The 13,066-nt window shown below is 45.6% G+C and overlaps 1 protein-coding gene across 3 annotated transcripts in view; it reads left to right on the forward strand.

Annotated features, from left to right (window-relative positions):
• Nucleotides 1–12,158, forward strand: part of LOC144178980 (venom allergen 5-like) — a 43,310-nt gene extending 31,152 nt beyond the window's left edge. For all 3 annotated transcript variants that reach the window (XM_077707127.1, XM_077707126.1, XM_077707128.1), the window contains exons 5-9: nucleotides 119–225; nucleotides 5,888–6,012; nucleotides 6,841–6,984; nucleotides 8,404–8,669; nucleotides 10,683–12,158. In XM_077707127.1, coding sequence (XP_077563253.1) covers nucleotides 119–225; nucleotides 5,888–6,012; nucleotides 6,841–6,984; nucleotides 8,404–8,669; nucleotides 10,683–10,781 — 741 coding nt within the window. In that variant the 3' untranslated portion in view covers nucleotides 10,782–12,158. The remainder of the gene's footprint in view (nucleotides 1–118; nucleotides 226–5,887; nucleotides 6,013–6,840; nucleotides 6,985–8,403; nucleotides 8,670–10,682) is intronic.
• Nucleotides 12,159–13,066: the final 908 nt, after the last annotated feature.

The raw sequence follows: 13,066 nt of genomic DNA on the forward strand, positions 1-13,066 counted from the left end.
GCAGCTTTAAAGGCTCAGTCTATTCAAATAATTATTACAATTAATTAATTAAACAATTAATTAGTAATGATAATAATAATTAATTAACGGTAACTCCGTCCTTATTGCGTTTTTGCAGATGGTGTGGGCGACCACGTGGAAAATAGGATGCGGATACACCCGGTACCCGTCGACGGAGCCTCCTTTCGAATACGACTTGCTCTACACCTGTGATTACGGACCAGGGTAAGAGAAACTACAACGAAATGACTGTGTGGGAGTACGTGCATCTCTAACGGAGTTTAGCAATTTGAAAGAAGATTTTGTGTTCATGCAAGATGCAACATTCAGTTGACTTCGAATCTTCTACGTCAACCTCAATAGGCTGGGTCGGACCATGGAGAATAGAGTTATCGGAACCCCATTTGTCACCTCCTTTAATTGAAGTGACGGTCAGTGAAACGGGGGCCGCCGAATCACCGTTAAGCTACGTGTTCTCAAAAATATGTTTCGGGTTCGTGCTTCCTTATTCGAAGTCCACCGAAATGACCAAAAGCAATTTTCCACGCACGACTTTGTATGAATGATTCCACGGAACACGGTTTTTCAAAATACAAACTATTCACAACAGACACTTTGCGATGTGATGTTTTCCTTCCTAGTTCGCCATGCTCAGCCACGGCTGGGCTAGAGCGGCGGCGCGCGCTGTGTTGATCAACGCGCGCACGCCGCCGCTCTAGCCCGGCCGTAGCTCACCAGGGCCTAGATTGCCCCACGAAAAAAAAAAAATCATGGTAACCTCAGTTTCTAATTATAAATTTAGTGATTCGTCAGCGCATGTATCGCTGCAGTTAATCACTCCTTATTCTACTCACCATTCCTATTCGTAACAAATCGCTGTTTATCCAGGAGAGGAGGCTAACATTTCTGCTTATGATCGCTGATTGTAATTCCTCCCTCCAGTCCGTCCCGTAACCTCGGTGAGGAGCGGCGAATGATGGTTGCTAGGAAGATACGTCCGGACGTATGCGCGAAAAGAGGATTTTCATCATGGAGCTTAGCATACATCATATCCGAAGCTGATCATGACGTTGGCTGAGCGTTTATTAAGACAGCTAAAATCCTCCTCCTGGGATATACCATCCTCTTCAAAAACGCATATATACTAGTAGCATAAGCGGAACTTGTGGCATCACTCATCAACGGTCTTCAGTTGTTTCTGGCCTTAGCCTCTACAGGTTAGGCGAATCTAGATGCATCACAGAAGAATGCAGGGACTTGGGCTAGAAACTCTGGATATTTAAAGGAAGTATGAACTGGCAGACACATAGAGAGGGCCCTAGTCGACGGTCACCTGTCCTCCACCCTAATGACGCTACCTCCTTCCCCCCTTTACTTTTATGCGGACCAGTCTAGTAACATCTGACCCCCGAACTAGGATAATTTTTTTTCACCTGCCCGTGGTGAGGATGTGCACTTCATTACGCTGAAATACAAACGAAAGGACGCCTGTGTCTTATTGCAACGCGTGAAATTTTCCGATTTCAGGCGCTGCCCTACCACGATTACTTTTAACTCTGTTAAGGAGACACTTTCATACGTAAACACTTCGTCTTAGAGCTGCTGTGACACCCTTCAGGACATACAAATTTCAACTGCTTAACAATCTAAATTCATCGCGTTTAGACAGTTAACCGCTGCTGGTATTATTCCTATTACTATTCTTAGTAGTAGTAATATTTGGCAATATTCTGAGTATTATGATTCCCCTAACCTTCCCCTCGCTGCCGCGGAGGGTGGATGCACAAAAGCGCGTAACCGCCACAACCCCTCTTCCAGCGTCCATTGCGCGCGCATTGCGTGTTTGCAAACAAGAATAGGCCCATTAGTGGTCGGCGTTAATCCCCGGCCGTGGCTTCGCGGTGGGGATGCTGTAAACGGAACCGTAAACGGCGCGTGACGTTGACGAGCAGGTGTTTTGTTCTGAGCCCTGTGAGCATGCGCGCCGCCGCCTGGCCAAGTGCCGATTTAAGCGGCGAACGAAATGCTAAGCTCTAAAAGAAGAAAGGGTGGACAGACAAGAGCTAATCAGACACAAGTGTGAGGAACTGAAAAGGAGAAAGAAGAAATAAAGGTAGGGCTGGGTAAGCCCACAGCTGCCTTTGTGCTTTACGGAGAGGAAAACTATGGCGCTAAGCTCGAGCCGCTGTGACACATTAAGTGAGGCGAACAGCAACAGCAGAAGCCGAGGTTTTACGTGTTCCACGACTGCAGCTGCTCCGCCTGGTTCTGTTGGCAGTAAGGTGTTGCTCTTTTTTTTTCTTTTATCCGCCCCCCCCCCCCCTCCCAGATAAGTAGACGATTCTTCACAGCAGCATTTGTGAGAAAGAAAACTTGCACTTTTCAGCAGCTTTTTGTTGCTTCAGGTTGGAAAAACTAATCGATGCGGGTTTTACGAGTCGAAAGCAGCCAGTTCGTTACGTCGAGAGACAGACGTCCGTCGGCCATGGAAGAGTCACACTAAGGAGCTGCGAGATAACTTAAGTGACATGGCGTTTTTTTAAGGGCGAAGCAGAAGGCCGGCGTCCGTGCTCACGGCACAGCACCATGTAATTCGAAACATCGCTGAACAAAATGAAGAGAGAGAAAGGTAGGGAGAGAGAGGTAGGGAGACATAACAAAATAAAAGGTTCACAAAAGGTTACAGAAAGAGAGAGAGAGAGAGAGAGAGAGAGAGAGAGAGAGAGAGAGACAGAGCAAAATAAAAGGTTCACAAAAGGGAAGAGAGAGAGAGGGAGACAGAAGAAAAAGGTTCACAAAAGGTAAGAGAGACGGGGAGAGAGAGAGAGAGAGAGAGGGAGGGAGACAGAATGAATTAAAAAAAAGGTTCACAAAAGGTTAGAGATTCACAGAAGGTTAGTCAGAGAGAGAGAGAGAGAGAGGGAGAGAGAGAGTTTCGCGGGGCTCCTGGAGAGCCGTGCTGCGCATGCGCGAGAAGCGTTGGATTGGATTGGATTGAAATGGACTGGATTGAATTGGATTGGATTGGAACTGTATATACTCTACACACGCGTTGTCACTCATATACATGCGCGAGTGGGGAATGTCAAGGGTGATTTACCGTAAGACCGATCCCCAGTGCTTCGCCAACTCGTCATGATTCGCTTCGTGGAGATGCTTGAATTTTTTTACTTGCACCGAAATCCCATGCTAAGGGGAGGCTTTGTATTTTGCCTCCATAAAAACTACCGCCTTCGTGGCCGTAAAAGAAACCCGAAACTTATTTCAAAGCAGCACCACGCCTTAGTCATTAATCATAACTCATTAGCCCTAAGTGGCTGTCCTTGTGGTCTTTCTGTGTCCAGCATTTGTCTCCCCAACGGTCTTGCATTTTGGTCACCATGACCCTTCAAGCTCGGCCTTCCACGCCAGTCATATACGCAAAGAGGCGCGCAGCGTCAGGTACAATTACCGCTCCAACACTTTGTAGTTGCGATCTAAATTGTAGGTAAAGCTACGCCCACTCAATAATTCATGCTATATTATAAATCTGAAGAAATAAATACAGTTCCACACTTTAGAAATTGCCAGCAAAACATCAATGTATTTTAATTACCATATTCGTGGCGTGTAGCAGTTTGAAAGATTTTATATAAAGCTGGCTAATATTTAACTTTACGTGTAGGCTTCAAGTGAAATCGATTTAAGAGCGTAACCTGGGATCATTAAATGCGGACAACGTTGTTCATCGATCTTCAACGAAGAGAATATGCAACTTATTCGAGATGTCCCAATGTCAAATGGGCAACCGGGTCGACCTTGGTTTAAATGTCAGCACAAAAAAATTAAGGAGCAAGAGTAACCAGATTATTATTTGCCGAGTGTCGACTCTATACGGCGAAATGCCAAGAATGGTTCAAAACCACCCTTTGGGAGTTTGGATGAACAAAATGCCGGTGAGAAACTAACAACGAATTGGAAAGAATATGGGAATAACTAATTTCTGGCGAATGTCGATGTGATGTGGTTAGCTTTCCTACGATTCTGTGACAGATTGTGTTGACGATTTAGAATTCGCTCCACCTCGTTTCCCTCTACTTCCCCACTTCCCTCTCCATTCCATCTTGTCCACTCCCTCCCCGCTTTCCACTCCCTCCACACTAGTTGGTTTCGAGGTCAAATTGACACGGGAAAACGGTTCGCCAGATTCCGACAGGCCACAAAACTGCAGCATCCCAAGGATTCTTATTGCGTTTAGATATTTAGACATAGGATAAAATAGAGTACTACGGCGGTAGAAGAAATGTGATGCAATGTGAGCGTATCAAAGGGTGTAATACATTCAGTGTTCATACGTGCAAGCCGTGGTGTTCTGTCACCGCGTTAGGCTTGGAAATACGTAAACCAAGCACTGGTAGGCGGACTGACTTTGCGTGTTCATACAAAAGGTACGAACGGAGCAGTAAAAAGCGCTGCGAGATAGACGCCGCCTCAAGTGGGGGCAGCAAAAAAGTAAAAGGGGTCTTTATGATAGACTAAGGACTAAATCACCGCATGATGACAGCTGAAGCATCCATATAAGAAAACCGCGTACATGATGCTGTGAAATAAATGGCTAGCTGTGAACTATGGTCCCCATGTGGAAACAGTAACAGCATACCGATGCGTTTAAAAGCGTGGTAAACCGACAAAAGAATAGTACTTACACTAGAATCCTCGCGGTTATTTCCCGTGTGTGTGTGTGTGCGGGAAGACGGGGCGGGGGTAACAGTAAATATGGCTGCGTATCTGCTCCTTTCGTTGCAAATGTCAACGAAAGTCGATAGTAGACCGGCCCCCTGGCAAGTACATTCCTCCCATCTCTTTCTCGCTCACCTCTTATGCTGTTCCCCTCCCGCCTCGTCACTCCCAAGATAACACGCTAGAGGTCTGCTCAAGTCAACTTAAATTTACCGTGTTCCACTGCTCAAAGTCGGGGGGCCTCGATGCCAGCGCTGCCGTACGGCGGAGACGCGCGTGAATCCGGGCACCCTACTACAGCGTTTATAGAACCACGTTGCCCTACTCCACGAGCGTTCCAAGCGGAACGTGGGTTCCATCTAGTGGAACCTTTCGTTGCTCACGGTCGGGCTAGAGAGGGAGCGGCGCGCGCCGCTCGCTCTCTAGCCCGGCCGTGCGTTGCTATTGCCGTTTGATTTCTTAAACGCCGCCAGGAGGTAGCGCTGGCAACAGGAGGCGACGGTTTTCTGCCATTGATGTGGTGTTTCATTTATCATCTCAGAACCAAGCATCCATAATTTTTTTAAATAAAAGAACGCTGCAAATATCACTCATGTATTGATTTGCTGCCTTTTATTTGCGTAATGTCTTGTTTTTTTCAACAATGTTGACAATTACGAGCTCTGACACTGGACTTAGACGTTTACATTTGGCTGTGGGTATATGAGACTATTGCGCAGCATCTGTTTTGCTTTAGCTGGCTGGCTGAATCTAGTGACAGTAGTGAGTAGTGTGATAGAGTTGTAAAGTGATACATGCAGTGCGTATAATTTCCCGCTTGAGAGACCTTTTGGCATATTCTATTTAGGCGACCCGTGTAGTATTCAGCACGTCGGGTCTCTGTATGAATTATTATTAAATTTTCTTTCAGACAAACAGAGAGAGAGAGAGAGAGAGAGAGAGAGAGAGAGAGAGAGAGAGAGAGAGAGAGAGAGAGAGAGAGAGAGAGAGACAGGCAGACCGACCAAATTTTCCCGTTCAGGTAGCCCAAGAGAGGCTATCGTCTTTCAAACCTCCGCATGCATTAAGAAAAAGCACAACGTACCAATCATCCGGAAGTGTTTTTGTGTGCTGTAGCGGTATGCAACGAACAAACAAGGATTATTTTATCTTCGACGTTTTTTCCCAGAGGCAACATGGTGGGTGGCGAAATGTACGAGGAAGGCGATGCCTGTTCCAGCTGTCCCGAGGGAACCTGTTGCGGTAGTTCATGCGAGGAACAGGGCGTCGATACGCGCTTCAAGAGACTCTGCAGTAAGTACCGCATTTGACACTACTAAGCAAAGATTAAGAAACAGGGTGTGGTGGGACACGTACTATAGTCATAAATTGAAATACGAACAGCGGTGCGCGTAGTTCTTAGTATATGATCCGCATTCTAGGTGGGGGCTGCGCCTTCGTAGTAAGAATCAGTTACCGGACGGATTTCCCAAACTTATGCCTGCTGTGCATAAATGGCCAGTCGCCAGGGAGCGCAGCATGTACTGAAAACCACGCGCACCGTTTTTCGTATTTTAATTTATCACGATAGTACATCGTTGAAAGCCGGCTATATAAGCACAGTTCTGAAAATTCAGCAGAACCTGATGATTGCATTGTTCCCCTCGTCTCTCTGGTGTAACTACAACCAGGCCAGGTTAAATAAAATTTGTCCTTTAGGGGTTATAAGCCGCCGTTCATTGCGAGAAAAACACCATCTTCCTACAAAAGATGCTAGAGTTGAACTAGAAAAGGAAAAAACAAATTTATAAACTATTTTGTGTCAGTTTGAGCGAATTTTTAAAACGTTTTTTTCATGACCAGGAAATGTGGTCGTGAAAACTATTTTGCTAGTTTCACTCAACAGCACAAAGCTGTGAACTCTAAACTGCGTTATTTTTGAAATGACCACCTAGTTTTGTGTGCTTAGTTGTGTTTTATACTTTTATATTATGCAGCAAGAAATTTGCACGCGTGAACTGTCATAGTTGTCAGTGCAATCAACAGGCGTACCTCCTTTACAGTATATGTATTCTGCCCATGTCTTTTTTGCGCATATTAGCACGCCTTTTCAGTTGCAATAAGCAATTCTTCTTTTTGCAGAGTCTACAACACCTGATGGCCCCCACGCGTCCTTTAAGAGTGATGGTCTCGTCTGGGCGTGTCTTTTTAACAACGAGACAGCCGAGTCCTGCGAGACGATCTCCGATCCTCCGGACGCATTCGCATCGAAGACGCTCTTTAGCGGTAAGACCGTGCGAATTTCCTTCCGGGATAAATATTGTGGGATAAATATTTTGAGGGGGTGAGCGAGAGAAACTGCCCAGCTCTCGAGAAACGAAACAAGCTAAAGAATATTGCGAGAATTTCCTTGAGTTGGCATCTTGGTCAAGTCATCAAGAGGGAAATGCTGCAAATGGTTTCAAGCACTTCGTTTGAGCGCGGTTGTAAATGGAAAGTCTGTTTCGCCAATCAAAACAAAATATCACGCCGAGAACTCTGAGAGTGCGGGTTAGTATGCCTCAAATTGCGGACGAGTCTTTCAAACCACAACGCATAGGTGGGAGGGCCAGAGTGGAAGAGCATTCCTTTAGTATCCACGGCAAAGAATCCTGAGTAGGTTGTAGACCATCATTGTTTTCCTGACGTATGCATTGCTTATATATGTCCTTCTAGAAAGTGATGTATCCTGCAGTCCATTACTTGTGATTGCTTCGAGATTGCACCCCAGCTCATATAGCATGCCCGATTGCTTTCGAGTTGCTTATCCTAACTGTCAACCAGTTCAAGATAGTTGTTTTCATTCTTTACCTACAATATTTAACTACCGAGGGTTACGGGATACCTCACTCCTTCTTAATAAAGAGAAAGCTTTCTTAGTTGGACCGATGATGTCCTGTAAAAAAAAGCGTTACACATGGACCGGTTTGTCGACCGGAAAACTCTGATAAGATCTCTGGACACATCGGGCGTGCGTGAAACAGGGATTGCGTTGTGACAAAACGGTTACTTTAAAATCTCGAAAACGAAACTGTTGTATATAAACTATACACGCATCGATCATGGAGTACAACAGTGCGCCTTTATCTCATAAACCACGCATCAGTATACATTTCGATCGTTCGTAGACGAGTTTACTTAGTGCGCGGAAAATCGTCGCATGGGTTAGTTCGTGGTTTGGATTTTTGAATGTTTGGCGATCAATTGGACACATTTTCAGCGAAGGTTAGACGCAGTATTAGCTTTTGCGTTTCACTGAACATTTTTAGGAGGGGGTGGTAAATTTGTACTCCAAATTTCTTCGTATTCATCGTTAAGCCAATGAATAAGCCTTCAGAATCCAGTCCTTGAGTGGGGAATAAGCAGGAAAACTAATAGGCAAACTTAAACTCAGTTGAAAAAATATTTCTGTTAAAGCAACTTTTCTGAAATACGCTGCTCAAAACACTCCGGCGTAATGACTTCTCACTGATGAAGGTGCACCTGAACGAGGTTTTACTCTTATTTCCTGAAGCTCAGGCAACGTCTGCTGTATTCGTGTCCACGTTAGCATAAACTACGTAATAATATAAATTCACCAGCTATCAGCCCGAACCATTTCAGGTGTTTTTTCGCAGCAGCAATACATAGCTAGAGGAGTAACCCAGTTGCCTTGGTCTTGTTCAGGCGGCTACCTGGAGACAGTGGTCGAGAGCGGTCACCGCGTCGAGCTGACGTTCAAACGGGCGGTGAAGAGTCCTTCGTCCCCCTTCTGCATCAACTTCGAGTACGCGAAGGGCCCCAGCATGGCAGGAGATCCGATGGACAGCACGCTCCACCTCCTCCTCACGTCACCAGCACTGCCGCTCTTCCAGATCGACGCTGAGATCGGGGGAGACTTCGCGGGCTTCCAGACGTACTCCTTCTCCCTCGACTTCCGCATCCCCGTCCAGGTAACCAACTCCTATTCGGCATGCTGAACGTCACATTCCCAAGAATTACGTACAATTTTGGGTGCACTTTGCTTTGGAAAAGCAGAGCAAGGTAACACTTGTACCTCTGACGTGCATCAGGCAGCCTATTTATTTTGGAACCTACGAAGGGAAGTAAAGGTAGACTGAGAGGCAGCAATCCCCAGTGTGGTGAGACCAGAACGGCGGGGAGATCTGTGAAGGGTTCCGCTCGAGCCAGTAGGTTAAGAAATTGGGCACTCAACTGGTGCGTTGTGTAGTGCGCTTAAAAGCGAGATATATCGCATATCTGCGTTTTTTATGGTGCTGTAAATGCAGGCATCTTCTCCACTAGTGGGAAGTGTGTACGAATACGTCCCAGGCAATAGCAGTCCAGATCAATTGCTTTCTCAAGGCCGCGCTTAAAACGAGCAACACGTACCAATGTATGCTGAGCGAGAAGAGGTTCATGGTGGTCGGTTCGCACTGCCATGGCACGCGGAAAGCAACCCGCAAAACTTTTCTCGTTATTTCTTATCCGTTTGTACGTAGATTAAAAAGGCTTAGTATAATTCCCCCTGAAAAACGTTTAGATGCGTGAATTGCATGGGCGTGAAAACTGCGCTTTTGGTTATCCCCGTCGTACAGTACTAGTGGTTTGAGATATGTGCCCCTAGGACAGCAAAAACGTAGTCTTCTGTCCTCTATTTTGTTCTTCTATTCTGTTAACCGTAGTTTTTTAGACTTCTATTCTCGCACTGCCGTGCATACTATCCTGGGTATTTCCCTTTTCAAGCTCAGCACAGTTTTATTTCGACACGCAGATCTGAATATACAGGACATTGTGATGCCCAGCAGGCTATAAAAGCACAGCAAACTTGCATCAGTCAACTGTCCATTGCTTTGATGAATAGGAAGATAAAGCACTTAGACCTCACTTGAGCGTGACTTCATCGTTCGCCACGGAATTCACGTGGGAGAGTCTTTAGTAGACGCTGTCGGTGTTGTTCGGCTTTTAGGGGCGAAGCACTTTGGGGGCTCGGGTTGTCGGCGTCTCCTGTAGTCTAATGTAGTCACAGTACTAAAAAACCGGAACACTCGTTTTCCAACGGCTCCTGCTAGAGCGTAACGCGTACTAAAGGAACACACCAGGACGCTTGTTTTCCAACGCCTCGCGCTAGAACGCATAAGGCCAGTCTGTCTCATTTAATTGTTTAAATACGGTTCAGAGCAAGAGAGGGCGCCACCGCCTCAGCAAGCGCGAGATTGCTCCTCCCACCGGCGCTTCTCCGGCGCCCAATCAGCGCGGGCTGTATGGCAAGAGGGGGTTTAAAATCTTTGAATACACTTACACTCTGAATGGTTCAACCCTCCTCAGGTTTCACCTTAGTGGAGATAGCCCTGGAATTTCGTTCTGTTTGCCGCTTTGGATTCTGTTACTGGAGATTTCTTTTGGCGTGCGATGATGAATGTGCCAAATGTACGACGTCTGATGGGAGTGTATGCGTGGATTACATTATTAAATTAAGGGGTGAGATAAGGCTTATCGCATTTTTACGTGTTTGATGTCCAGTGTATTTGTGCCGTTATTTTGAGGTGTTTCTAGGAAATGCATTGAAAAGTTTATACCGGACAAGAAAGCCACGCATGTGCATGCACGAAGGGATGCCCTCGTAGGGGTCGTGTGCGCATTAGGGTCTTTATTTAGTCATTAGAGATCAAGAAAAAGCCTCAGCCACTCCTGAGAGCTGGCGTCATTCGGACAATTCTCGAAGGATATACAGGAGAGAAGCTTTATGCGGTAACGTTTACATAGTATAATTTTCTAACCAAACGCCGAGAGGGGTGTAAAGTGGACATGGTTTCGTTTAAACCGTTGTGTGTCGCATTGAGTAAAACATACGTGCTGCCCTAGGGGCTATTTATTTGCCCTCTTTAACCACATTTTAGTATTTTTTAATCAGTTTCCATGATGTCTCTAACGCATTGCGCTGTGTCATTTATCGTGACTTCCAGGTTGGCTTCTCCTACTCCGTGCCGGCGAACAGCACGGCGCAGTACCTCAAGCTCTACAAGCTCGTCGTCACGGAGGGAGCTTGTCCGCAATCCTTCTAAAGACTCGTGTCGTTTTTGAACATGAAAACTGTGTTCTGAATAGACTTTGCACGCGTTAGGGAATAATGCGCACCGAAATAAGTGGAGGAAGTGCTAGTGGACTTCAGGGTGCCACGATCAAGTCCACCACGAGCCTTTCGAAGTATGGTTTGGACGAACCTGCGGTCTGAGCAGGAAATCAGCAAAAAGTATATTCTCCTATTTCATGTTGTTATCAAGGGTTTCGTGTCAGTCATCATCTCACTGTGTATTATTACTGGACGTTTCTCGGCAGCGGTCCTGTGTTTTTTAGGTATATGTTCATCAGAACCTGATTTTGGACGTGTGTGGGAGTTTCAAACCCAGTTTCTTATTAGCACAATTTTTTTTTGTGTTAGAAACAGTTCACCAATTGCCAGCGCTGTAACAGTGTATTGTTTGTAAAAACATTTTAATTGCGCTCTAGGTGTGGCGGAAAAGTTTTACTTGGCTTTTACACCACTATTTACGTCCGCTTAGAGAGTGTTCCCTTTAGAGTGCTTCGTGTACGCTACAGTAACCGTGCGGCGGACATGCTCCATTGGTCATCGTAGCCGGGAAGATCCGATTTTAAGAAAAGAATAGAGAGTTTGGATTCATGGCAGTTGTGGTGATCGTTGTTCAGATATCCGTCTGTTGAACAAATGGGAACGTGACTGTTTCTGCAAATTTGTTTCGGATATGAGCCCCTGAAAGTTCTAACACCCGCATGGATGAGTGTTACGGAGGGACGTAACCTATTTTAGTTTGCGATAGACAAAGGGTGAAAGAAGTGTAAATGTAATATTAGGGTACAATTGCCATAAGGTGGCACTCGGACTTTGGTGCTAAGGACAACTTTGAGCCCGGAATCATGGGAACATGAAGCTAGGATTTCAGGAGAATTCGAACAGAAATGGCTCATATTCGCCGACTCGTGTTGCACTTAATTTGCCTGTGATGAGGCTCTGTACAGGAATGTTCATAAGATGTTGTGTTTTACGAGTTTACGTTGATGATGTGGTCAAGTTTTTAGACCTTTTTATACGTGTTTGTATATTGTTCATTTCTAGTAAAAGCAAAGAAATGCCCCGGTGTACAGCCACTAAAAAACATGTTCGCGTTGGCTTCTTTTTATACGTGCGGCCTTTGGCTTTACCTGTGTATGTTTACGAAGTGCGAAGGTCAGATGGTGTTACGCGGTGAAATGCATTCTTTTTGTGCCTGGGGCATTCTTGTCAGGATGTGCATTGTGTCAGTCTTCAAGTGTGCACTGGTTGCATTTCGTTCATTACATCGTCCGCAACTTTAATATCACTTTCTCACGCCTCCAACGTTTTAATACCTGTGCAATAAAAGCTGCTATACTTGTATTTCAAATTTATTGCAAATTCGAAATTCCGTGCCCTAAAGAAACTTCTACCTGCCACTTGCTGTCTCGTTCTTGTTATAACCACACCGGAGTAAATTTAGGTGTCTCAAAGGTAGCCACTCGTTATGTTTAATTTATATTTCGGATGAGTTAGGTTACTCTAAATGCGACACGCAAACCAAAAGGGTTATTTTAATACCCATGTCACACATCAAATATGTTGACATTTACAGCAAATGACATTAGCCTTCAATGTCATACATTCGCACTACGCGAGAATACCGAAAGAAATTCGGCACGAAAATCATTTTAAGAGCGAATGGGTTCGGGGAAAACATTCGCATTAGCGTCCTTGCCGAAAGAGTAGCACCGGCAGCACTGGACCATCACTAAACAAGGGAGTAAATGATCTCTCGTTAAGACAAACTCGAAGGGACTATGATAATTTGTTAGTCTTATCAGAATCCCTCAAAGAAAATCTGCAACACGCAAGGGGCATGCAAACATCTTACTTCAGACGGTGAATGAAGCAGACCTACACGGGGGGGGAGACACAAAAATCATTTCTTTGAGTGTAACTTGTTAGAAGACTGTGTACAAGTGCTGTAGCTTGGTTTTATCCAGTCCAAGCGGAGATGGTGAGCGTACACCCGCTACCTGAAGCGACAACGAAGCAGAGGCAGAGAGGGAACTCCTCACTTCCTTGATGGTGACGCGGTTGGACTCGCGACGCGAACCGACGCGAACTCGCATGCGCCCGATGAAAATCTGCATTGGCCAGGAGAGCTGCTACGTTCGCAACAGGAAGTCTCCGTCGTCGCTCTCTTAAACGTATTTTTATCCTCCTAGTTTTGCGCCTCCCTCCTTCAGAACATAGCGGCCGCAAAACTCACCCTTGCTCTTTTTTTTCTTTCCT

Source organism: Haemaphysalis longicornis, unplaced genomic scaffold, assembly GCF_048455015.1.
Source record: "Haemaphysalis longicornis isolate Haplotype H1 unplaced genomic scaffold, Haemaphysalis longicornis Haplotype H1 scaffold_4, whole genome shotgun sequence".
NCBI lineage: Eukaryota > Metazoa > Arthropoda > Arachnida > Ixodida > Ixodidae > Haemaphysalis > Haemaphysalis longicornis.